Here is a 27,859-nt window from a genome sequence, read left to right as displayed (position 1 = left end):
CGCACACACACACACAAGAAAGAGAATCTCACACACACACACACACACGAAAGAGAATCTCACACACACACAAGAAAGAGAATCACACACGCACACACACAGGAAAGAGAATCACACACACACACACACACACACACGAAAGAGAATCTCACACACACACACACAAGAAAGAGAATCACACACGCACACACACAAGAAAGAGAATCACGCACACACACAAGTAAGAGAATCACACACACACAGACAAAGAAAGAGAATCTCACACACACACACACACAGACAAAGAAAGAGAATCACACACACAAAAGAGAATCACACACACACAAAAGGAATGACGCGCGCGCACACAGAAAAGAGAATGACACAAATACACAAGAGAATCACACAAACACACACACACAAGAAAGAGAATCACGCACACACACAAGTAAGAGAATCACACACACAGAGACAAAGAAAGAGAATCACACACACACACACACACAGACAAAGAAAGAGAATCACACACACAAAAGAGAATCACACACACACAAAAGGAATGACGCGCGCGCACACAGAAAAGAGAATGACACAAATACACAAGAGAATCACACAAACACACACACACAAGAAAGGGAATCACACACACACACAAGAAAGATAATCACACACACACAAGAAAGAGAATCATACACAAAAGAAAGAGAATCACGCACACACACACAAGAAAGAGAATCACACACACAAGAAGGAGAATCACACACACACAAGAAAGAGAATCACACACAGAAGAAAGAGAATCACACACACACACACAAGAAAGAGAATCCCACACACACACACAAGAAAGAGAATCCCACACACACACACACACACACAAGAAAGAGACACACACACACACACAAGAAAGAGAATCTCACACAGACACACACACACACACACACATGAAAGAGGCTCCAACACAGACAAACACACCCAAGAAAGAGAATCTCACACACAGACGAGAATCTCACACACAAAAGAGAATCACACACACACAAAAGGAATGACTCACGCGCAGACACAGAAAAGAGAATGACACAAATACACAAGAGAATCACACACACCCACACACACACACACACACACACAAGAAAGAGAAACACACACACACACAAGCAAGAGAAGCGCACAGACACGCAAGCAAGAGAAGCGCGCACACACACAAGAAAGAGAAACACACAAGAAAGAGAAACACACAAGAAAGAGAAACACACAAGAAAGAGAAACACACAAGAAAGAGAAACACACAAGAAAGAGAAACACACAAGAAAGAGAAACACACAAGAAAGAGAAACACACAAGAAAGAGAAACACACAAGAAAGAGAAACACACACACACAAGAAAGAGAAACACACGCACACAAGAAAGAGAAACACACGCACACAAGAAAGCGAATCACACGCACACAAGAAAGCGAATCACACGCACACACAAGAAAGAGAATCACACGCACACACACAAGAAAGAGAATCACACACGCACACACACAAGAAAGAGAATCACGCACACACAAGTAAGAGAATCACACACACACAGACAAAGAAAGAGAATCACACACACACACACACACACAGACAAAGAAAGAGAATCACACACACAAAAGAGAATCACACACACACACACAAAAGGAATGACGCGCGCGCACACAGAAAAGAGAATGACACAAATACACAAGAGAATCACACAAACACACACACACAAGAAAGGGAATCACACACACACACAAGAAATATAATCACACACACACAAGAAAGAGAATCATACACAAAAGAAAGAGAATCACGCACACACACACAAGAAAGAGAATCACACACACAAGAAGGAGAATCACACACACACAAGAAAGAGAATCACACACAGAAGAAAGAGAATCACACACACACACACAAGAAAGAGAATCACACACACACACACACACACACAAGAAAGAGAATCACACACACACACACAAGAAAGAGAATCCCACACACACACACACACACAAGAAAGAGACACACACACACACACAAGAAAGAGAATCTCACACAGACACACACACACACACACACATGAAAGAGGCTCCAACACAGACAAACACACCCAAGAAAGAGAATCTCACACACATACACACAGACGAGAATCTCACACACAAAAGAGAATCACACACACACAAAAGGAATGACTCACGCGCAGACACAGAAAAGAGAATGACACAAATACACAAGAGAATCACACACACCCACACACACACACACACACAAGAAAGAGAAACACACACACACAAGCAAGAGAAGCGCACAGACACGCAAGCAAGAGAAGCGCGCACACACACAAGAAAGAGAAACACACAAGAAAGAGAAACACACACACACAAGAAAGAGAAACACACACACACAAGAAAGAGAAACACACACACACAAGAAAGCGAATCACACACACACAAGAAAGCGAATCACACGCACACACACAAGAAAGAGAATCACACGCACACACACAAGAAAGAGAATCACACACACACACACACACACACACACACACATGAAAGAGAATCACACGCACACACACACACACGAAAGAGAATCTCACGCACACACACACGAAAGAGAATCTCACGCACACACACACGAAAGAGAATCTCACGCACACACACACGAAAGAGAATCTCACGCACACACACAAGAAAGAGAATCGCACACACACACACAAGAAAGAGAATCGCACACACACACACACACACGAAAGAGAATCTCACACACACACAAGAAAGAGAATCACACACGCACACACACAGGAAAGAGAATCACACACACACACACACACACGAAAGAGAATCTCACACACACACACACAAGAAAGAGAATCACACACGCACACACACAAGAAAGAGAATCACGCACACACACAAGTAAGAGAATCACACACACACACACACACACAGACAAAGAAAGAGAATCACACACACAAAAGAGAATCACACACACACAAAAGGAATGACGCGCGCGCACACAGAAAAGAGAATGACACAAATACACAAGAGAATCACACAAACACACACACACAAGAAAGGGAATCACACACACACACAAGAAAGATAATCACACACACACAAGAAAGAGAATCATACACAAAAGAAAGAGAATCACGCACACACACACAAGAAAGAGAATCACACACACAAGAAGGAGAATCACACACACACAAGAAAGAGAATCACACACAGAAGAAAGAGAATCACACACACACACACAAGAAAGAGAATCCCACACACACACACAAGAAAGAGAATCCCACACACACACACACACACACACACAAGAAAGAGACACACACACACACACAAGAAAGAGAATCTCACACAGACACACACACACACACACACATGAAAGAGGCTCCAACACAGACAAACACACCCAAGAAAGAGAATCTCACACACATACACACAGACGAGAATCTCACACACAAAAGAGAATCACACACACACAAAAGGAATGACTCACGCGCAGACACAGAAAAGAGAATGACACAAATACACAAGAGAATCACACACACCCACACCCACACACACACACACACAAGAAAGAGAAACACACACACACACAAGCAAGAGAAGCGCACAGACACGCAAGCAAGAGAAGCGCGCACACACACAAGAAAGAGAAACACACAAGAAAGAGAAACACACAAGAAAGAGAAACACACAAGAAAGAGAAACACACACACACAAGAAAGAGAAACACACACACACAAGAAAGAGAAACACACACACACAAGAAAGAGAAACACACACACACAAGAAAGAGAAACACACACACAAGAAAGCGAATCACACACACACAAGAAAGCGAATCACACGCACACACACAAGAAAGAGAATCACACGCACACACACAAGAAAGAGAATCACACGCACACACACAAGAAAGAGAATCACACGCACACACACACACACACACACACACGAAAGAGAATCACACGCACACACACACACGAAAGAGAATCACACGCACACACGAAAGAGAATCTCACGCACACACACACGAAAGAGAATCTCACGCACACACACACGAAAGAGAATCTCACACACACACAAGAAAGAGAATCACACACGCACACACACAGGAAAGAGAATCACACACACACACACACACACACACACACGAAAGAGAATCTCACACACACACACAAGAAAGAGAATCACACACGCACACACACAAGAAAGAGAATCACGCACACACACAAGTAAGAGAATCACACACACACAGACAAAGAAAGAGAATCACACGCACACACACACAGACAAAGAAAGAGAATCACACACACAAAAGAGAATCACACACACAAAAGGAATGACGCGCGCGCACACAGAAAAGAGAATGACACAAATACACAAGAGAATCACACAAACACACACACACAAGAAAGAGAAACACGCACACACACAAGCAAGAAAAGCGCACACACACACAAGCAAGAGAAGTGCGCACACACACACACAAGCAAGAGAAGTGCGCACACACACACACAAGAAAGAGAAACACACACACACTCACAAGAAAGAGAAACACACAAGAAAGAGAAACACACACACAAGAAAGAGAAACACACACACAAGAAAGAGAAACACACACACAAGAAAGAGAAACACACACACAAGAAAGAGAAACACACACACAAGAAAGAGAATCACACACACACACACAAACAAGAAAGAGAATCACACACACACAAGAAAGAGAATCACACACACACAAGAAAGAGAATCACACACACACACTAGAAAGAGAATCACACACACACAAGAAAGAGAATCACACATACAAGAAAGAGAATCACACACACAAGAAAGAGAATCACACACACACACAAGAAAGAGAATCACACACACAAGAAAGAGAATCACACACACAAGAAAGAGAATCACACACACACACAAGGAAGAGAATCTCACACACACACACACAAGAAAGAGAATCTCACACACACAAGAAAGAATCTCACACACACACACACACACACAAGAAAGAGAATCTCACACACACAAGAAAGAATCTCACACACACACACAAGAATGAGAATCTGTCACAGACACACACAGAGGCTCATGTGGAACATAAACGCCAACAGAGACCTGTTGGACTGAATGGCTTGTTTCTTTGCTTTGCACTCTATATACTTCGATGTTTCTGCATGTTCCTGTATTTACCCAGTGAAACCCTTCTGCATTCTCCCTGCATTAGTGGAGACCTTTTTTTCAAAAGGTCAATTTTGATATGTTGATTAATTTAGCTTGAGCACGTCGATTCAATATATGTATTTATCCTGCATACTTAACATTATTTCTTTAAAGGTGTTCTACTTGTCCTCTATTGAAGGGTTTTTGAACAACCTCTCTCAAACAATGTACATAACTTGTTTACTCATCTCTTCACACTTGGCCCTTTTTAAAATTATACGACGGATTGATTTGGTGACCCCAAATAGTTTAAGCCACTGATTTGTTCCTTTAAATCTTATTAGAATAGTTTCTGTCCAATTTTGTTTCATAGATCATGGACTCTCCTGCTGATGTAGCTGAGCGAGCTGATAGAGTTATAACCATGCTGCCATCAAGCCCTAATGTGATTGAGGTTTATACTGGTCCAAATGGCATTTTGAAGTAGGTAATTCAGTGTACTGGCTTAATATTTGTTTTAAACAGTTGTCGTTGATGTCAAAGTAGTACTGGAAATTGGAGCTGCATAGTCACAAGTTTCATTCCATAATGTACTATGCTGCATATTCCCGCTTGACCCATCCTCAGTAGAATCTGTGTGTTTGGAATATTAATTCTAAGCACAGAAGTTTCTGAATTATTATTTCTATGCAAAACAAATTGCCATGTTTGATAAGTTAATATGGGAGGTTATAAAGTTTATAGTGACGATTACCTTAATTTTTGGATTTAAATAGCATCTAACCCTAAATATTTTGGTATATTGTAAAAAGTAGTTATCAAATAGTAATTATCCTTGGTGAAGCTTAGTTCAATTCTGCCCAGTTTTAATTCTTTCTTGAATTCAAAATTTAGTACATATTTTGTAACATTTCATTGTTAGTGAACTCTAGTTCCATGATTTTCATCTTTTTTTTCCAGCGTAGAATCTGGAAGGCTGTCTGCATGAGCTTTAGTGGTACTTATGGGCTTGTCTTTTTCCTTTTCATTTTCCAGAATGCTCTTGCAAACAATGATCATTGGTTAAAGCAGCAGTCAGGAAGAGGAGGGTACTGTCCATTCCCTCTGAGGATCAGTATCCTGTATATTTTGTTAAAGTATTGTTTGCATGGCTGTTTGTCCATAGTAGTTATGAGAGCTTTGGTTTGTTAATGCCTTTTGTTCTGACAGAATATCTAGAATAAGTTATTTGATGAAGTCAGCCATCTTTATAAAATTATTCTTGAATGACAGCTGTGTTAGGGATGAGAGTGAGGATTGAACTTTTTATAAAGGGGCTGGTCGAGTGATTGTTTACAGCCTCTCTGGCAGCTCTGTGGCTGGCACTTCTGATAGTGGGTTTATCTGAGCTTGTCCTTGCCTCGGCCATTGGTCAGTTTGTAGCCTGCAGGGTGAGTGCACTGCCAAACTTCATGGCAGTGTTTTGACTTGTAAGACATGTGCAATTATTTTTAAGGGTCAGTGTTGACGTTGCAAGGAGCAAAGTAAAGCTTGAAAACTATTGTAACATTCTATTTGTACTGCATATCATTCAGCTACCTGATTAGTTCATAGACTGAGCCTCAGCTTGAAAATGAGTATTCATCTGCGTACTGAAGCCATGGAGAATCGTTTGGTTGTGTGTGATTTGTTCCGGTGCATTTCAGTACAGTGGTGAGGGTTCCCTGTTGGACCCCTGGATCTTGGCTTATTTTAAAACCTAGGTATTAAGCAGGAAAAGACATAAGATTTTAAAGTATTAAATGAGTGTGATTCATCAGTGTACATTTTTAAAGGGGCACTATGCATTAAAATATTTGACAAATCATAACAGGAAAAATCATTTTTGTTTAGGAAGGGAGAAGACCTGCATTGCATGAAAGTGGAGAGATGGCTTTCAATATCATTTATGATGGTGCATTGTATGTGGCAACCTGTGTTTGCCTGTTTCCTGTGAAAATTAGGTCCATTTAATGGTTATGTCTTATTCCTCTGATGACCCAGTGTTTAGTGTGATATTCCTGATAACTGCCCTATATAGTGTGACTTAGAGATCCCTCGACTAAGGGTTGCTCCTGATCACTGTCCAATGACTCTTACTGGAAAGTGTGTTTGTGGAGATGGGACCAGGCTCAGCTGTGATGTCCTCCATGGTTGAATAACCGTCTGGCCCTCAGAGGATCTTTGAGATATGTACGAGATGCAAGTGATGCCACTGAAACTCTATCCCAGTTGCTACCTTCAGGAAAATAGGGAGAAGGCTTTTTTTTAAAAAAAGTTCTTGCTTGTTTATAGTTTTGACCATGAAGTTGAGTTTCTTCTTATGTTACATCAGAGTGCAGCTTCTTTTTCTGGTGAATCAGTAGTCAAACTTTTTGAAGTGGATGTTGATCTTGAACTAACTTTCTATATTTTCTTTGCAGGAAAGTCAAGAAAGGTTCATTGCTAATTGATTCAAGCACTATTGATCCTGCTGTTTCTAAAGAAATAGCCAAAGCAGCAGAAAAGACGGGAGCATTATTCATGGATGCGCCTGTTTCTGGAGGTATGCATCCTTAAGAAGTAGAGAAATATTTGCAGAAAGCAAATGCCTACATAAAGGCTGTCCGCTACTGAAATAGTGTGTGCTAAACTTTCTTGATGGCTGCAAAATCTAACTGATCAGAAATCAGGGCCTGGGTTTTACTTTTCAGGGTGAAGTTCATCTGTGGATGGTGAAGACTGAACTTCCATTTTGTTTTCAGCAATTTTATTACTTTAAAACTGCTGAAAATCCATTTAAAGAACTATATGCAGGTTATTGGCAATGATGAGAATATAATTGGAAGAGGGATCCATGTTTAGAGCCTGGTCAGTGTTTGGTGGGAACTGGTTGTGGCAGGAGGACTCGATTGGTTTGGGATTTGCTGGAAGGGAATGCCAGGCATAAGGGCCGAGAAACCTGATTTTAAGACTCCCAGTTGGTTTGATGATATGCACAACTGTGACACACCACCACCTAATGTTGGAGTCAGGCCTCCGTTAAAGATAACTGTAAGGTAATTGCAGGTACATAATTCCATATGATTTAAATACTGTCACAGGAAAATGTTGCAGGAATTAAGTGTGCATTGTTACGACCGGGTGAGAAAGAGGTCTAGGGTTCTCTTTCAGCCTTCACCTGTAACAGGGTTTTATTTTTAAGCACACTGTATTTTTAGCTCCCCCTTGATGAATCCTTGTTCACCGCTTTCCAATGATAAGGCAAAGAAACCAGCACAAACAGGCTTTCTTCGGTTTAAAGAAGAAAAGTTGAAATTTATTAAACTTAAACTTATACTCTAATTCGGTAAATGCCTACGGATACACGACGTGCCCACGCTAGCATGCATATGTGATACACACATGCAAATAGAGACAGTAAAGAGCACAAGAAAAATAATGTGGAAACGTTTGAGGCAATATCTGAAGAGTTTTTGTTACAGTTCTTCGAGCTCACTGTACAGTCCTTGATTGTAGGTAGAGGCCCAGTATTATTCTTAAACTTTGTTCGCTGTAGGAGTCTTTTCTCTTGGGGTTCATGTGCCTTCAGTAGATTCAGAGGACTGTGAGAAATTGATAGGAGGAGACAGGAGAGATCTTCAGTCCAGGAGCAAACAGACACTCTCAGTTCAAACTGTTTGTACAAGTTCAAAAAACTCAGGTTGCCCAGCAAGTTAGTCATGTGACTTAAAAACAAGAAATGCTGGAAATACTCAGCAGGTCTGGCAGCATCTGTGAAGAGAGAAGCAGAGTTAATGTTTCAGGTCAGTGACCCTTCTTCAGAACTGGCAAATATTAGAAATGTAAAAGGTTATAAGCAAGTAAAGCGGGGGGTGGGGCCAGAGATAACAAAGGAGAAGGTGTAGATAGGACAAGATCACAGAATAGCTGACCAGAAGGTCGTGGAGCAAAGGCAAACAATATGTTAATGGTATGTTGAAAGACAAAGCATTAGTATAGATAGGGTGTTAACGGACTGAAAATTGAACAGCCGCAAGTAAGAACATGAAAAAAAAGTGGGTAAGCAAACTGAACAAACTAAGATGAAATAAAACAAAATAAACACAAAAAACATTAAAACAAGGAAAAAGAAAAAAAATAACTAAAAATAAAAGAAAATTGGGAGGCCCTTCATGCTCTGAAATTATTGAACTCAATGTTCAGTCCGGCAGGCTGTAGTGTGCCTAATTGCGACTAGCTGGTTTGACCATGTCCGTTTGTGTATTCGGCCATCTTAGCAGTCAACCTGGAATGCGAGCTCCCCCATAGGAGGATGTGGGGTCTAACCTTCCACATTTTTCCGGGTTGGCTGACCGGACAGTAGGGATTTTCATCCGGGATTCCTCCCGGACTTCCTTTAACCTACTCTCTTGGTCACTTTTTTCCCCTTATCTGTTTAACCTTTTTCCGGCCTTGTGCCTGCCTGTCCCTTTTTGTTCTTGGCGGGGGTCCCTTACAGTTCACTAGCCCTCTGCTGGAGGGTCCTCCTAACACTGGTACAGGACTTATGGGTGCAGGTTTCACTGTATGTTGGGGTTTCCCCTCAACCTGGCACATGTTGCAACTCCTGCAGTACTCCACCACATCTTTGTGGAGTTTTGGCCAGTCAAACTTCTGTCTTATGCAGGCTTTGGTCTTTTGTATACCGGCCTGTACAGCCACTGTAGTCTTGTGGGCCCTTCTTAATATTTCTCTCCAGTACCTCTGTGGCACCACTAACTGGTGAACTACTGTCCGCTCCTTGCTCTCAGGTCTGTGAGGAGAACTCCATTTCCTCTTCAGTACTTCATTCTTTAAATAGTAGCAATCAGGGACACCCTCTGCTTCACTTTCAGACTGGGAAGCCTGTGCTAACTCTCACAATGCTGGGTCGGCTCACTGAGCCTCAGCTAGGGAAATTTTTTTTAATTCATCTCCTGGGTCTCCCAACTTTCCAAAGAAAGTCTCAGACAGACAGACCTGATCATCTGCCTGCAATGCCAATTCACTCTCCTCTGGGGAGATGGTTTGATCATGACCTGATCCACTACATATTCAGGGAAACTGCAGGGGACCGTCTCCTGCCACTGCCCTGTCTCTCTGACCTCCTGCTGTCTTTCTTTCACTACTAGGGAAGCTACCACCTTCACCCCCACCAGATCATTACCTAGGAGCAGGTCAACCCCGTCCACAGGAAAACTAGGGACATCCCTACGATCACTGCTTCCGAAACTAGGTCACACTCCAGGTGCACCTGGTGTACAATACCATTCACCACCATTTTGGTGTTTACCGCACTCTGGGGGAAAGGTCAGACTTTTTCCCAGTAAAAGGGATCTAGTGGCCCCTGTGTCCCTGAGAATTATTATGGGCTTGCTTGGTCCACTCGAGGGGTATGGGGTTACTTTCCCTTCAGACACAAAACCCTGATAACCTTCAGGAATCTTATTAAATTTTCCTACACTTGCAGCCGTAAGCTTCCTAGGTCTCACTCTTACTGCTGTTAAAGCCACACCTTGCACTGCTGTTCTTTCCATCAGGTTCTCTTCTTCACTGAGCAGGTGTTCCCTGATTAACCCTACAGGTTTTCCGTTTAGTTTCCAGGAGTCAGCTCTTAAATGCCCTGCTTTGTTACAATGGAAGCACACAGGTCTCCGGGTCTCACTATTGCTCGCAGCACCTTCCTTTTTGGCTAGAGGAGAGCCCCTGTGTCTCCTGCTTTTCTTTCTCTGCCAGGACTGCTTGGGCTCCTATTACCTTCCCACCCTTTGTCTCTTTCGAATTTGTGGGGGTGACTAGGAAAGGTTCTCCCCTGGGAAACCAACTTATAAATTAAAGCAAAGTCATCGGCCAGAGCGACCGCTTGCTGGGCTCTCTCGACCCACTGCTCCTCTACATGGGTCTTTAAATTCCTTTAACAGAATTACTTCTCTGAGAGTCTCATGGCCGAGCTGTATTTCAAGAGCCCTCAGCCACTGGTCAAAAGCCAGCTGCTTCTTTCAAACTCCAGGTAAGTTTGATAAGCTTGCTTCTTGGCAGTTCTAAACTTTTGGCGATAGGCTTCAGGTACTAATTCATATGCCCCGAGGTTAGCATTTTTGGTCAGTTCATAATTTGATGAACTCTCATCTGGCAACAGAGAATAAACCTCATGGGCTTTTCCAGTTAGCTTGCTTTGTCATAAAAGAGGCCAAGTCTCAGCTGGCCATTTTAGCTGTCTTGCCAGTTTCTCAAAGGACTCAAAAATCTTCTACATCCTCCTCATTGAATTTTGGAATTAATTGAGCTAGTGTCATGCAGGCCCCCACCTGCCAAGAATGAGGCACATTAATTTCGCAACAAGGACATTAAACTTCAAATTGTTGTTGGGAAGAAAAGAGGGCCTATTACAAGGAATTGCCAGTAACAGCTTAAAATCAGTGTTCATGACAAAATTAATGTGCCTCATTCTTGGCTGGTGGGGGCCTATCATGACAGCATTTTCTCTGTAACATGTGCAAGAATTAAATCTTATAAGCAGATTCACAGTGAGACTGAAAATGTGGTCTCTTTAACAATGAAGGACCAATGATTTACAATGATTAAATCCAATTTTAATTTCATTGTAAGGTATTGTGGGATTTTTCTCAGAATTCTGTGACCCTGTATAGTTTGCACTATCATGTGAGTGGCCTTCAACTTCTACATAGTCTAATATCCATGTATTTAATTTTTTACTCGTGCCATTTTTAATGCTGCGGATACACAAGTGGTGCATAACATACACTTGTTGGAGTTAGATATCCAGTATTTAGCATTATTTGGGAGGGAAGTATGGCTTAGGATGGTGGGGGTTGTTCTGGGTATTACTGTCACTGGGGAGTGGTCCTGAGGTTTGGCATACTGGAGTTATGGTCTGGCAGTTTACCAACAGTGGGGTAAATATGCAAGGGTTTGGCAACACTGGGGAGATTTCCTGTAGTCTGACGCCATGTGGATACGATATGTGCAAGGCTTGCCTGAACCATGGAAGGGGATCCTGAGTTTTGACACCTCTGTACCTAGAAATATTGAACATGAAAGCAAGAAAGTGATGATGAGTAAGTTTCAGTCAGATGCTGGTTAGACTATGCTTGAAGTATTGCATGCAATCTGGGCAGTTTATAAGAAGAATATATTTGTTCTATAATAATTTGTTGGAACGATACCAGGAATGAGAGGTTATTGTTGTGAATTTTAAGACACTTAAAACAATTCTTCAAAATTATGAAAGTTTTTTTAGAGTATGAAAGGTGATGAATTATTTCTATTAATTTGCACACCTTTGGCAATAAGGCATCTCACTTGAAGAATGTAAGGGATGAGAGTGTCACAGGGCTATTAAAATATGGAATGCTTTACTATGCCTGGCTATTGGGATTAGAATAGATAGCTTCAGTATTGCATCCAGAATGATAGGCCACATGGTGTCCTCATGTGCTCTGGATTCTGCAAAAGATAGTGCTTGATTTAATGGCAACTGCTTAAACAGCTTCCTAAAATGTCAGCGAAGAGGGTTTTTTGACTATAATAGGAAAATATTTCTTGCTGGGTGGGACAGATCTTAACTAAACATTTGAATTCTCTGTGTGGTTCTGTGGAAAGCATTTGATAGAATTTTAATATCATTTGTCATTCAGGTAAGAAATACTGTGCCGAGTAGAAATTAACCACACATTTGGCACCAGATTTTTAAAAGTCTGTTAATTAGAACTGTGTCTGTTGTTTGAAATGGCCCACAAGTAGAATAGAATAGACACTTCTATAATTAATTATTATTAATGATTCACTAATGTGACGGAGAAATATCAGAGAAATCCGTCTCTGGCTATCACAACATCGTAAAAACTTTTGGCGTAATTACTGGGAAGGTGTTTTATTTTTCTCCCACAATTTCTGTGCTGAATTTTGCTGTGCGAATTCCTTGTTGGGGTGCAGTTCTGTGTGGTTGGGTACTTTTCTTAATTAGTAGAATGTAGACAATGAATGTTGGTAGGCTGTTTGACTGAACCTGTACTGATGCCCACTTAGACAGGCCTCCAGCAGGGGTCACCAGTTGATGAACAGAGTTTGGCCTTTTTTTTCCCTTCCTCCCTCGCCTGAGGCACTCTTACCGCTGCTACAGCTGAGATTAGCTAACTCGGTACAGATGGAAAACTCAGTTGTTTACTGCGCTATCATGACTCTTCATAAAAATTCTGCCAGCTGCTGGTATAGTTATTATGGTTAGATTAAATTTCATTTTTGAAAAATGTTGTGTTCAAAACTGCTGCTGATTGTGTTGTGGAGAAATTCAGCCCTTAGAACAATGGCAGTTTTTCTTCATACGATCAGCAATATTTTGCTGCTTGCCTGCTGACTTAATTGTGTTCCTGCTATACATTTAAAAATAGTCATAGGTGGAATACATTATGCAGAGCACTGAGCTACAAAATACTACCTTACAGTCTATTAGGATGAAGAATATTTTGAAAAGTAAATAAAATGTCCGATTCCAAAAGAAGATTTAGATTATTGCTTTTTTAATAAGTGCCTTGATGAAATAGCATTTTGTTTTCAGTCTCAATACAAAAATTACTGATTAGACTTTAGCCTGTATTGCAAAGTCACCTGAGAACATAATTGTCCAAAACCCATCTCAAAGGTAATTATTCATAACACTGAAAATACTTCCCTTTCCCAAAAAAGCTTCAATTAACAAAACATTTCCCTGATATTTTCTTTTCCTAAATAAGAGATTGCACCTACTGTCCTGGTTAGGGTAATTATATTGGTAAGCCTTGTGAACAGGCCTCAATAATTGTTTTCTGAGAATATTGTTTCTGTTTGTTCCCAACCCATTCCACGTTCTCCTGAAACTGGGCCCTGATTCACTGGTCAGTGCTGCTGGGACCTTGCACAAGAGGCTTTTTATATACTTTTGAGTCTAGACAGTGAGGGACAGCAGCCCTATTCCATCATCAAGAGCATCAGATTCAGCCAATCCTATTTTTCTCCCTCTCTCACTTGCAGGATTTTAAAAATCTATCCTTTTGTTATCCTTCTAGTCTATATCAATGATCAATTGTAGCACCTGAACAGTACCCTGGTCTACGTGATCAGCTAACTCAATACAGATTAGTGATTGAACTTTCTGGATCTTATACTGCATGATACGGTCCTAAGTCATATTTCCCTGCTGAGCCATTAGGGAGCTAAGAGCAGATTTTAAGCCATGGACTTGATTCAAACCCAGCTTTGAAATAAAAGGACAGTGTTCACATCTACTGCATTACTGAATTCCTGGGTATTGTGACTTTAAGCAAGATGTCTTTTAACCAAAAAGGTAAAATACTGGTAAGTATTTCTTAGTCCTGCAACATTGTTTTAATGGCACAACTGGAGTTAGTTACTTCTTGCTGTCTGGTGTTAGCATTGATGTAACTGTTTAAAGATTTGTATGCATTTAACATTTTCCTTGCAAGTAATTTATGCTTTGTATATTAGATGTTCCAGTGGTAAATGTAAAAAAAAATTCTTCCCAAGAGGACCAATTAATTTATTAAAACTTTTTACCTCCTGATCCTTGAATTGTTATTGTTAGAGGATATAGTGTACAGGTTACTAAATAATGTAATTAAGGAAAAGAGCAAGTAAGTTAAAACATTCTAGCTGAGAGATGCTAAGGCATGACATTCACCTCTCATGTTAGCTTCCATTTGTTCAACTCCTGGCAGTGCCTCACTGCACCATCTGCCTCACATGTGTATTACAAGTTTTGGCAGTTACTAGTCAGCTACATATCTGTTATGTTATCCAGGGAAAACTGACATTCTATTTGGCACATCAATTCCTCTTTTAGAGTGGGGAAAGCTCTAATCTACTTATCAGTGGAGCAGCTAGTTATGGTTTCATCAAGGATAGTAATGGGTTGTAAAAATTTAATAATTTAAAAAAAAATCGAAGTTGGCTGCATGACGAGCTGGAAGCTTTTTTTTGGCATAACAGTAACTTCTGTACAGGAAGCATTTGTATTTTTAGCATGTCTTTATATGTTGAATTGCTTTTAAATAGAGTTTAGGAAGTTCAAATGGTACCTATTTACTTCAGTGCCAAAATCAGTACATTCTAATGATTGCCTTTTTTAATGATAGCTAGTAGACACACACATAATCGTATCAATCTGTCATTGATTTAAGGAGATGTCTGGTATTGTACACATCAAATGCTAAGATTACTTTAGAGGCTTCTAACATGAGTTAATGACAGCTTTACTCAACTTAGGACTTAGTGGAAAATGAAGCTGGGCTGTAAATTACCTCTCCAAGTCCATAAAATTTAGGATATGGGGATCGTGTGGCCCTTGATTTAGATTGTTTGTTTATCAGCTGGCGCCTGGTCTGGAGTTGAGATTTGTAGATGTAAATCTCTGACAGAACTTGGAAACTCCTGCAGGCTACTTTCTTTATGACTTGGGGTAAATTGAGTTGAAAGCTCTGCTTTACCATTAATAATGATGCACATACGTTAATTTCTGAACTATTTTGCCAAAGTCCCCTGGTTTGGGGGTTTGAATTCTGACTCTTTGTTGATGGATATGTTAAGAGGATTGGCTGTCATCATCGCTATGAATATACTTTTTCAGAATGATTCACCAGCCCAGTCGAGTTTAAAACTGAATTGGCATGTTTTGTACTTTTCTCGTGGCCCTAATAGTGTAGTAGTAAACTCTTTTATAGAAATCAAACAGGAGTATTTAATAATGTTGAAACAGAAGTACAGTAAATTAGATAAAGCTTCGTTTGACCATATTAGTTTTAACAATCAATTGCATGTTTTTCTTTCACCACAATTTGCATTAATTTATGTCTTAGTTGGAATCATGGAATGAAAATGCAATGAATGCTATCAAATGATCAACTAGGCTCTGAAAATAAAATATCCAAAACTGCAGTAGTCAGTTTGGTTGTCTCCAGACAGTTAATAAGAAAACAGTTCAATGTGCATTTGTTTGGGATTTTGAACCAACTGGTTGCTAGAAGTGGAATTGATGCCTTCTCTTATGTGGGGTAGTTAGTCACTGTTCTGTCTGCTTATGGTAGCATTTTGAAAAAATTAATTTCTTGATGTGGTTGTGTTGATTGCCCATCCCAAGTTCCCCTGAGAACTGCTTGGTCCTTATGGTAGTGGTGCTCCCACAATGGTGTTAGCTAAGGATTTGCAGGATTTCAATCCAGTGACAGTGGCATTATAGGTCCAAGTTAGGATGGCCTACTCGATGGTAAGGGTTTGCAGGGCTGGGAGATACTATCAGAGTAAGTTTGGCCAGTTCTGTTCTTCTTTCTCCCACCTTTCCTCCTTTGCCCATGATCTTTTTACCAATCTGTTCACTACTTCTCCTGAAGGTTCTGACTTATGTTGGGATAGAGTTCTACAGACACTGACTTCCCTCACTCAAGTGCCTCCTTTTCAAGTGTGAGCCTAGACTGTCAGTGTTAGCAGGCTATTTGGTCATGCAGGGCATCACATGTGAACCCAATCCTGCCCTCACTTAACTTCCACTTATGTACATATTTCAGCAGGAGTCTCTAGTCACACATCCTGTTTTGTGTGTCTTCCCTGATTTTGGAGCACTATGTTAGCCTAAGATGATATGAAATTATCTGGAAATGCTACATACTTAATCTGTCCTCCTTTCACTGCAAAACTGGAAGTTTGTTGAAAGAAAATTATTTTGACAATATCTTGGCTTCTCGACCAATATTCAGTCACTCTCCATGAGTAACTGGACTCGGCCATGAGGGGCAAGAGTCATTACGGCATAGAAGGAGGCCATTCGTCCTGTCAAGTCCGTGCTGGCACTCCGCGGAGTACTTCAGCCAGTCCCACTACCCTGCTCGATTCCCATAGCTCTGCAAGTTTATTTCCTTCAAGTGCCCATCCAGTTTCCTTTTGAAATCATTGGTTGTCTCCGCTCCAACCACCCTCGTGGGCAGCAAGTTCCAGGAATTATTTGTGTGTTTACAGCACCTTCTGATTTTATTTTACAATTCCACTACTCTTAAAATCTCATATTTCCTGGTTTCATTTGCCTGAACCTGGTTTTGCTGCTGCGGCCACTTTCTCCAAAATTCTGGACTTCTTCACTTGGAAGAGGGAGATGCAGCAAAACTGGTGAGAATTTAAAGCAGAAGCAGCTCCTGGGCCCTGGGAACACAGGGCTTCTTCCCTCACCCTTTGCCCACACCCTGGCAGACAGGGCTCCCCCTCACCCCTTCCCTCCCCTGGGTGACATTGAAAATCGCCCGGGTCCCAGCGGAAACTGGCAGCCTGGCCTGCGGGCCCTGGCAGGACATTCCTTCCACGTCGGGAGACGTGGCTGCAGCTTTTGCTGAGCCCGGGGACAACGGGCCAGGTCACCTCGTTCCCTAACCCCTGGCCCCCCTCTCCAGCCCAATCCCCATCTCCTCCCCCTCCCTGGCCCCGGTACTCATGCTGCTTCTGCCCTGGATCAGGCTGCCCAGGAGCCGCAGCATCTTTGTCGTCACCGCGTGCCAGGCCGACCAGCAGCTGCACAGGAGTGAGGGGGAAGTGGCTGGCCTCAAGTTGTGAGGGGGACACAAAGTGTCTGCAAAGAGATATAGATTGGTTAAGTGAGTGGGCAGAAAATTGGCACATGGGGTACAATGTGGGAAAATATGAGGTGGTCCTTTTTGGCAGGAAGAATAGAAAAGCAGATTATTATTTACATGGAGAGAGACTGCAGAATGCTGCAGTACAGAGGGATCTGGGTGTTCTTGTACGTGAATCACAAAAAGTTAGCATGCAAGTACAGCAAGTAATTAGGAAGGCAAATGGAATGTTGGCATTTATTGCACAGGGGATGGAGTATAAAATAGTGAAGTCTTGCTGCAATTGTACAGGGCATTGGTGAGACCACACCTAGAGTACGGTGTACAGTTTTGGTCTCATTTAAGGAGGGGTATACTTGAATTGAAAGCAGTTCAGAGAAGGTTCACTAGGCTGATTCTTGGGATGAAGGGGTTGTCTTATGAGGAAAGGTTGAGCAGGTTGGGTGTATACTCATTGGAGTTTAGAAGAATGAGAAGTGATCGGTGCAAAGGAGATTCACCAGGATGTTGCCTGGGCTGGAGCATTTCAGCTATGAAGAGAGACTGGATAGGCTAGGGTTGTTTTCTTTGGAGCAGAGAAGGCTGAGGGGGGACCTGATTGAGGTATACAAAATTATGAGGAGCATTGATAGGATAGATAGGAAGAAACTTTTTCCCTTAGCAGAGGGGTCAATAACCAGGGGGCATAGATTTAAGGTAAGGAGCAAGAGGTATAGAGGGGAGTTGAGGAAAAAAAATTTCACCCAGAGGGTGGTTGGAATCATAGAGTCATAAACACACTGCCTGAAGGGGTGGAAGAGGCAGAAACCCTCACAACATTTAAGAAGTATTTAGATGAGCACTTGAAATGCCATAACATACAAGGCTATGGGCCAAGTGCGGGAAAATGGGATTAGATTGGATGGGTGTTTGATGGTCGGCACAGACGCGTTGGGCCAAAGGGCCTGTTTCTGTGCTGTATTACTCTATGACTCTATGAAACAGAAGATTCTGAGTGGGCTTGACAGGATAGATGCTGAGAGAATATTTCACAGTTTCAAAATAAAGGGTCTCCCTTTTAAGACAGAGGTGAGGAGGAATTTCTTCTCTGAGGGTCACTAATCTTTGGAATTCTCTGGGTCTTTGAATATATTCAAGACTGAGTTAGGCAGATTTTTTTTTATCTATAAGTGAGTCCAGAGTTTTGGAGGGCAGGCAGGAAGGTGGAGTTAAGGCCACAATCAGATCAGCCATGATCTTATTGAATGGCAGAGCGGACTCGAGGGACCGAAAGGCCTACTTCTGCTCCTATTTTTTATGTTCTTGTGAAAAATGTCCTAAAAATCAGATTTTATTTCGGAAAATATTCCCCCCTGCTTTCCTGTTGGTGCTGAATTGTGCTGAGGTACAGTCCCATGGATGTTAGTAATCTCCTGGTATTTTGCTAAATAGCCACTCTTCACGTGTTCTCATGGATAATGGCAGGCAATTCAACTATGGGCATCATCACAGCTGAGTTCTGACCTACTTTTTCCTTGATGAGGCAGCATGTGCTTGTTCCAACAGGAATCACTGGAGAGCAAATGTGAATCCCTGGCCTGGGTGATGAGGCCAGTTGTGGCATTCCCTGCTTAGTTTGGCTAATTCAGCACAAGATTTGTTCGTGAGTAAACAGACATAGTATTGAATTTTGGCAAACGGAAGTTCAATGTGCAACACTTCTATGCGATCCCACATAGCCTACATGTGACTGATTATTTTAATGGCTAGAGGACACCAATGACTGCTCCAGTTAGTGTTAAATATGCCATACTCCTAATCTCAAAAAAGATAACTAAAATTAAAAGCATTTTATAAGTGTAATGCAATTGTATTTGGATCAACAAAATGGATTTTTGAACCTTTTGAGCATTTTGCTGTTGGGGCATTCGTGACTTCTTGTAGCGATGCCACATTTTTTAACCCCTTAAACAATGAGGCAGGAACTGTTTGTTCTTGCCTATTTTAATAATCCTATAGCTGGATCTCAGAATATTCCACGTCCTTACATGATATTCTTCCATAAGGGAATAAATTGCAGGCAGGTAATAATTGAAGTTTTGCAGAAACTGGTCGTTCAATAGAGTGTATAATTTTATATTCTTGTATTCAGTCTCCCTATTTGTTAAGAAAGTATGAACTTGAAAAGGTGCATATATTGTGTGAAATTTTAGTGAGTAGTTTAATGGTTGTGTTGTACTCTGGTTGTGTTGTACTCTGTCTCCATCAAGATCTGTAAAAGTGAATGCATTACTACTGGATTAGTGCTGGATTCACTGGAACTGACACAGCACTCTTGTCATGAGGTGCATTGCAACTGCCCCATCAAGTTGCCAAGTGAAAGTCAACCTTTCTTCACTCTTCTCTCTCTCTATGCACTTTGGGAAGGAAAACTTTTTTTTTGGTGAGTACATAAAATGTGTGCATGTGTGTGGCCACCTGAAACAGGCCACAGTCGCTGAGTGCTCCAGTTTCCTCCTTGACTTGGAGCATTGCCGCACGTAACAGTGCTGAGTGTTTTGAAGGAAATGAACATCACCAACCACGACAAATTAAACTCAGCCCATACGTGAAGTGGCAATGTTAACACAACTTTTGGCATGTTTGTGTGCTGGACTTCATATTTCTGTTGAATTTATACAGCAATTTGTTGTATCTAACTTGCATAATTTTTTCAAGTGAATTAAAATACATCATGAAAATCTTTAGTTCATCTGCCAGCCTCATTGAAATGTAATTTTTTTTTTTAATTTGATGAACCCAAGTTGACGGGCAAGGCCCATAGTGAGCAAACCAAGGCTGAAGAGTGAAAGAGAAGGCCAAGCAAATCTGAAAATAGTAACAAATGACTCCCAGTTTGGAATTTACAAATCTGATAAGACTGAGGGAGATGAGAAGTTCATGGGATCATAGAATAATTACAGCACAGAAGGAGGCCAATCAGTTTGTCATGTCAGTGCCGGTTCTCTGCAAGAGCAACTCACCTGGTCCCACTCCCCACCCCCCACTTTTCACCGTCGCCTTGCAAACTTTTTCTCTTAAGATAATTAGCCAAATTTCTTTTTAAAGCCTCGATTGAATCTGCCTCCACCATACACTCAGGCAGTGCGTTCCAGATCCTAACCACTCGCCGCATAAAAAAATGCTCTTCATCATGTTGCCATTGCTTCTTTTGCCAATCATCTTGAATCAATGTCCTCTGGTTCTCGACCCTTCTGCTAACGGGGACAGTTTCTCTATATCTACTCTGTCTAGACCGCTCTTGATTTTGAACACTCTATCAAATCTCCTGTTAATCTTTTCTAAAGAGAACAACTCCAGCTTCTCCAATCTATCCATGCAAGTGAAATCCCTCATTCCTGGAACTATTCTTGTAAATCTTTTTTACACCCTCTCTAATGCCTTCAAATCCTTCCTGAAGTGTGGTGCCCAGAATAGGACACGTTACTCGAGTTGAGGCTGAACCAGTATTTGATAAAGTTTCATCATAACTTCCTTGCTTTTGTGCTCTATGCCCCGTTTGGGCAAAATTGAGTTACTTTCTTGATATGAAAGTGATATCATCAATATAGTATTCGTACTTATTTTGGAATATATTTGCTTTACTGTACAGAAATGTGATAAAAACTGTGTGACGATAATCCATTAAAAGAGATTAGGGTTAATACTTTCATGTATATAGTTCCAGCAGATGGCATTGTAGCCAAACTCGTTCAGAGATTAGAGAACTGTGAGAAGAGGTACCTTTCAAACATAGACCTAACTTGGATTATTTTAAACCCTATGGTTTATACTGGGCAAAATTTCAATTTTTGTCCTTCCTGAGCAAAATAAGTTTCTTGCAGAGGATTAATTGACCAGGCAACAGAATCAAGAATCTTTCTTCAGCATGCAGTCTTGAATTTATTGCTTCTCAGGCATGTTATGAAGGGAATTAAGCTGCTTTTTCCCTTTTATTTTAAGTCCCAATGCTATGGTAAGAAATTCTAGTGAAATGTCGTTGGAGAATCTCATTTAGTTTTAAACGATATAAACTATAAACTGGATGTAGACTAAAGTTTTTGAAGAAAGGATTAAAGGAGCACGTCTGATTTTAAGAAGTGAAAATCTTTTTGATATTTTCCTGTTAATTATTTGCAAATGTATACATAAGAGGTTGTGAAAATGGAGTTCCTTTCTGGATTAGAATGTGTTGAAAGTCCTGCAAATTGATTTGCAACATTGCATTACATTATTTCTTTGCAGGTCAAGAGTGTGTCTCTGTGATGTTGCTGTCGTATGCTCTTTGCCTCATGCTGTTTGGTACTCTCTTCATTTTCCACTGCATTCTGTTCCTAATATCCTTATGGACTCTTGCTATTTCTAGCTGACGTGATCTGGCCTATTGCTTTGCATTTTCATGCTCAGATTGGTGCATTTACTCTCTGTTCTACTGGCTTTCAGTCGTTGCTTTTGCCTAGCATATGTATGTTAATATGGCATTTCTATTTTCTATCGGAATTTTGATCCAATTTCAGGTGAGTGAGCTCTGCGTTGCTCTCTCCTTTTACACTCTGTGCTGGGGAGCCAGTCACTGGAATCCTAATGATTCCACTGTTAGTTAGACCCAGAGTCCTAACAGTCCACTGGCTCCACATATACTGTGATTCAGCTGGCAGTCATAATCTAGTGCATTTTTGTGGTTCCATGACAGTATTACTATACTGCAGGTAGATTGATTTACACTATTTAGTACAGCCAATGGTCAATGAAACGTCTGAGTGTAATAAGATGCACTTCTGTAGTGTAAGAACAGCTTGCTTATGGCCAGTTTGTATTGTAGAGAACTGCATTAACTGGAAGCAGTTCTGCCTGTGTCACCTCCTGGTGCTTTGAAATCCTGAGTTATGCTGTGGGACAGATTTCAAACACTGACAAAATGTGTTTACAGTAAGCTTTTTTAAAATTGAAGAACTTTCACTGTTGTCAGTGAAGGGTTTGTATAGACCAATAATGTGAAAACTATATTACCAACCTTAACAGGTTGGCTGGATGCTTGAATGGCAGCATGTGGGAATCAAAGCCACCAATAGCAACTGTTTATTTGCTATCAGTGATGCTGTACCTCAAGTGGTGCAGGGAAGAAAACCTCCCTTGAGTTGGAGACAGTAGCTTCTACCCATTTATATGCCAGCACTGTAATATGCACGACCAGAAATCATTTGTATCTCTCAACCCATCTTTCACTTGCTTTTCCCCAGTGTTGATTTGTATGCCCTTTTTTCACTCCCATGTAACTGCTTGACCTGTATTGTGACCTTCAGAAGATGATTTTTGGAAGCTGCTCTGGAAGCAGAATAAGCCAATTCTGGTCATAAATGTCTGAGACTGACACCATTCAATGCTGTGGGCAGCCAAATTTTCTGGCTACAGGTGGTCTGGATGCTCACCCCAAACATGTTTGGGAATTTCTTCCTTTACTTTTGCCCATTTATGAACCATCCTTCAACATCAGGGCATGTCATCAGTCAGAATTAAAAGTTGTGTTGCAATTTTAATACAGCAGCATATGGACAATGCTTCTCATGCATCTGTTTCCCAATTGCAGTCACTGCCTTAATATCTTCCCCACAACAGAAGCTGCTTGTGTATTGCAATCTGGATCTTGGGAGATCCTGTGTGCTGATGTTCTGAGTTTGCATCTGAAAAGTACACCTGATCTTCCTGCAAGCTGGCTGCAGAGGGCAGGTACTTTGCTTATACAACCACTGACTGAGACAGTTTAGCTGGCATGTATGTGGAAAGTACTGATATATCAGCAATTAGTGTCCGCAAGATGGCACTGCTGAGATCACCACATATGTATATGTAACATTGTCACTGCCAGAGTTGTGCTGCTGCTGGAACATGTTTACCAGGTCCAGGATGACTATCAACAGTCAGTGAGATCCAGGTCAAAGACAGGACTCCCTTACGAGTCTGCATTTTTAAAAAAATAAAATACAGTAAACCTAGTCCTACGGACACTCTCAAAAGATGGACAACTGAAAAATATGGGCCCTTCAGACAGTCCCAAATATCTTGTGTTCTCTAAAGATACAAGAGGCAATCTGAAACATTCGAGGCATACAAATTATGGATTATGGACAGTCTTCAGTGTAATGAGCCTTATTTATTTGATGTGTTTTACACCTCAAAATGTGGGTCCCTGCAAAACTTTTCACAAGCGATGTCACCCATGCCTAAATACAAGGAGCTGATTGCAATTAAGTTTCCTTGGATCTAATGACCATGTAATTTAAGACATGTTTCCACCTTCCAAGAAGTCTTTTCTATGATGTCCAATACTGAGTTACATGCCTCCCACAAGGGCTACAACACATCGTTTTCCCACATTCGCACAGCTGAATCTGATGCAAGTGACTGCTACTTCAAGTCAAAAGTCTGCTAAGTTGCTGCCAGCTGGGTGAGCCTAGTGCGTTAGTTGTCAGTGGCACAGGCAATATAAAAGTACCTATATGATAGATTGGTTTCCAGAAGACTGGGAATCCCAGTAATTTGCAGAATGACTGCAAATAGAAGCTGCTTTGCAGTAGAAAATGGAAAATTGGATTTTTTTATTTGTTCCTGGGATGTGGGCATCACTGGCAAAGCCAGCATTTATTACCCATCCCTAATTGCCCTTGAGAAGGTGAAAGTGAACCACCTTCCTAAACTGCTGCAGTCCGTGTGGTGAAGGCACTCCCACAGTAGGTAGGGTATTTGATGATTTTGACCCAGTGACGATGAAGGAATGGTGATAAATTTCTAAGTCAGGATGTTGTGTGGTTTGGAGGGGAACTTGCAGGTTCTCATGCACCTGCCACCATTGTCCTTTGTAGGGAGTAGAGGTTGTGGGTTTGGAAGGCACTGTCGATGAAGCCTTTGGTGAGTGCATCTTGTGTATGATACATAATGCAGCCATGGTGTGCTGTGGTGGAGGTAGTGGATGGGTTGCCAATCAAGAGTGTTGCTTTACCTGGATGGTGTTGAACGTCTTAAGTGTTTTTGGAGCTGCGCACATCCAGGCAAGTGGAAAATATTCCATCACGCTCATGACTTGAAGTTTGTCAATGACAGGCTTTGCAGAGCCAGGAGGTGAGGCACTCGCCACAGAATACCCGGCCTCTCACCTGCTGTTGTAGCCACAGTATTTATGCGCCTGGTTCAGTCAAGGGAGATTCTCCCACTAGCAGAAATAGTGGAAGAAAGTCCATGCAATCCGATTCAGCTTACCTCCATTACCTGTTTGATTTCTCTCTATGAAAAGCTCAGTATGAGGGTGCCTCATAAAGCCTGTTTCTTTGCCACTGCTTTCCTCCTCAACAGGAAAGTCTGTCAGGTTTTTGGTGTACACCATCAGGAGGAGGCGAGGAAGTGAAAGAAAGGGCAGAATGAGAGAATCTTTTTAGGAAGATTTTTTTGAGGTGATTTAAAATGTGACTGTCCTAATTGTTTAGTTTGCAGATGCATCATTGTGGACTATTTGGCGATGGAGACCAAGAGGTCCCATTTGGATTCCAGGTCTGTCCTGCTCTTAGTTGGGGTGCAACTGCAGATGTCCGAAATGACTTTGGCATTCTTGGGCTAGGGGAAGGAAAATCAGCCAGCTTTCCTTTTTCTGATAACTATGGGACTAGTGGATTGTGCAGCTACAGAGAAATGAACTGACCTCATCCCACAATGTGAAATCATCTCATTGTAGTATTTTGATGATGTGTGTGGCATGCTGAGTGTAGGGGATACAGGCTGGAATTTTGTGTGCCAGCAGATGCTCAGGACCTGCCCATTGTGCACCACCAGGATTTCTCAGTGTTTGGGAGAGGATACCCAAGGCAGTAGGATGGGGGACACCACACAGGAGTGCCTGTGGATTTTGTTGTTTTTGAATTGAGGCCTCTCCCACGGCCATTCGGATGCTTCAGTCACATTGTGCAGAGTCTCCGTTTAATTTTTAAAAAAATTTTACCTTGTCCGCACATATTTGTGCCCGATGATGAGGAGAGTGGATGCCTTGCATTATTGGCTCCTACAAGTTGAAACGTCCTGCCCACAATTTGGTTCCACTACGCACATCCTCTTTGCACTATAGCTTTTCTTTGCTTTCTTCTTCCTTTAATACCATTAGTTCTAAACATCTCTGTCCTTTTTTATTATGATAGTCAATCAATATTAAGGTGCACAGTTATTACAGCAAACCCAACTGTTATTTTAACATGCTGTGTCAGGAGTCCTTGGCCATGAATCTTCACATAGGAGCTCCTGATCTTGGGAGATAAAGATGAGACTTAGTGTTACTTTTTTTATAGGGAAGAACTATTACCAAGTGAATCTAGCAGAAACTTGGAAACGTGTTGCCCGGCTGCCTATCACCTGAACTGGGTGCTGGTGAATGACCTAGCTTAAAGGAAAAGTGTTCTCTTTAAAGGTATTATTTAGCTCCTTCAATTAAAGCACTTTATTTTTTTAATTCTACCGTAAACCTTCATGGCCATACTCCTATTTGTTTTCCCTTTGTCAAACTAATCTAAATTCCCCAATCAGTCTGCTTCTGATGACGCTATCCAGCCAGACTATACTTGTATATATGTTTATTAAAGTGATTTTTATATTGTTTTTCTTCTTGGCATCTACAACTTTCCTCTGGCAAGATATATAGTTCTCTTAGTTTCCATTCAATCTGATTCAATATGCGAGTCATATTGATCTGGAGCTTCCCACAAATCATAATTAACTTTCATTCAAAAATATGCAATACTTTATTCTGCGCTGTAATTCTGATTTTAAGAAGGTAGAAAAAATATTTCTGGCCTAGACCTTTTACTCCACCCCACCCCCGCCCTGCTTTTCTGTACTTATTTTATTTCGACATTAAGATGCTTTGGATTTACGATTATTTTTGGATTATATAGGAAGCCTATGTGCTTTCTGCACAGTCTTTGCTGAATTAGCTGGTCTTGGACAAAACAGCAGTCAGGATGCTACACCTCAGCCTCAGCACCCCTGGGCTGGATGAAAAATACAGCTTGGGTTCTTATTCCTGTTTGCTGGCTAGTGACCAATACTGAAAAATGCAAATGTGTAGTCATCAGGTGAGAATAGGGTCAGCTTCATTTTGAAGCCCCACAAGGTTGAAAAGTCTGCCAGCAGTCCCTGTTTAAGGCTAGTCATAAAGATGAACAACTTGGGCTATCTGTGGTAGAAGCTGCTGACTGTGACAGAGCTGAAGATGTGTCTTGTTTCGGATTGTATATTAAAATGTCTTATCTGTTTTTCTGGATAATTGCCTATATTCTATGGTAGTAGAGATGAGAAATGCTTAAAAATGGCTGGTATATTAGCACCCACTTCAAAGATAATTGTCTAATCCTTGTTTATATCCATTGCTTAACCTGTTGTGAGGCAAAGTCCATCCAGATGCAAGAGATTATGGCTTATGTGACGTTATATACTCGGGACTCTTTCAGGGTGCTGCATGCAAAACTCTGTGAGCTTTTTCCTCGAGATGTGTTGATTGCTCGTTGGGATTCTTCCCTATTGTCTTTTGATATCCATTATTGACTGTTTTGATTAATTGTGATAGCTTCTTATCATCCTTTCTTTATAGACATCAAAAAATAAGGGACGCTTATAAGCTAGCTGTATGTGCCCTATGTTTAGTTCTCTTCCTGCTGTACAGATGCATGGACTGGACACTGAGGACTTTGTTTGTTGTCTTTCTTACATAAAAGTTTTTCATTATACACATTAAATCCAAGTTATTAGAATGATTTGGAGCTGTTGTTTTGAAACAACTACAATTGATTTCGAAAAGTAATTTGATGTAGATAAATCATCTATTTTGCCCTTGTTTCTGTTTAATATTACTTCTTAACAAATTTTGCCCCTCTCTTCAATCCTTTGTCATCATTCCCATCTCCTGCCCCTATCCATTGTTTCTCTGCCTCCTACTCTTCTGTCACCACCCTAGACTTCAATAAGTCCACCACTACCATCTGTGCC

General features: G+C 41.2%; 1 protein-coding gene across 2 annotated transcripts in view; it reads left to right on the top strand.

The window, feature by feature from the left end:
• The window catches only part of hibadhb (3-hydroxyisobutyrate dehydrogenase b), a 568,873-nt gene that overhangs the window by 445,085 nt on the left and 95,929 nt on the right, over positions 1-27,859 (top strand). For both annotated transcript variants that reach the window (XM_068059347.1, XM_068059356.1), the window contains 2 exons: positions 5,548-5,657; positions 7,616-7,737. In XM_068059347.1, the coding sequence (XP_067915448.1) occupies positions 5,548-5,657; positions 7,616-7,737 (232 nt within the window). The remainder of the gene's footprint in view (positions 1-5,547; positions 5,658-7,615; positions 7,738-27,859) is intronic.

Source organism: Heterodontus francisci, chromosome 2 (assembly GCF_036365525.1).
Source record: "Heterodontus francisci isolate sHetFra1 chromosome 2, sHetFra1.hap1, whole genome shotgun sequence".
Classification (NCBI taxonomy): domain Eukaryota; kingdom Metazoa; phylum Chordata; class Chondrichthyes; order Heterodontiformes; family Heterodontidae; genus Heterodontus; species Heterodontus francisci.
Note: the sequence above shows the minus strand (reverse complement) of the source record. Positions and strands in the feature narration are given on the sequence as shown.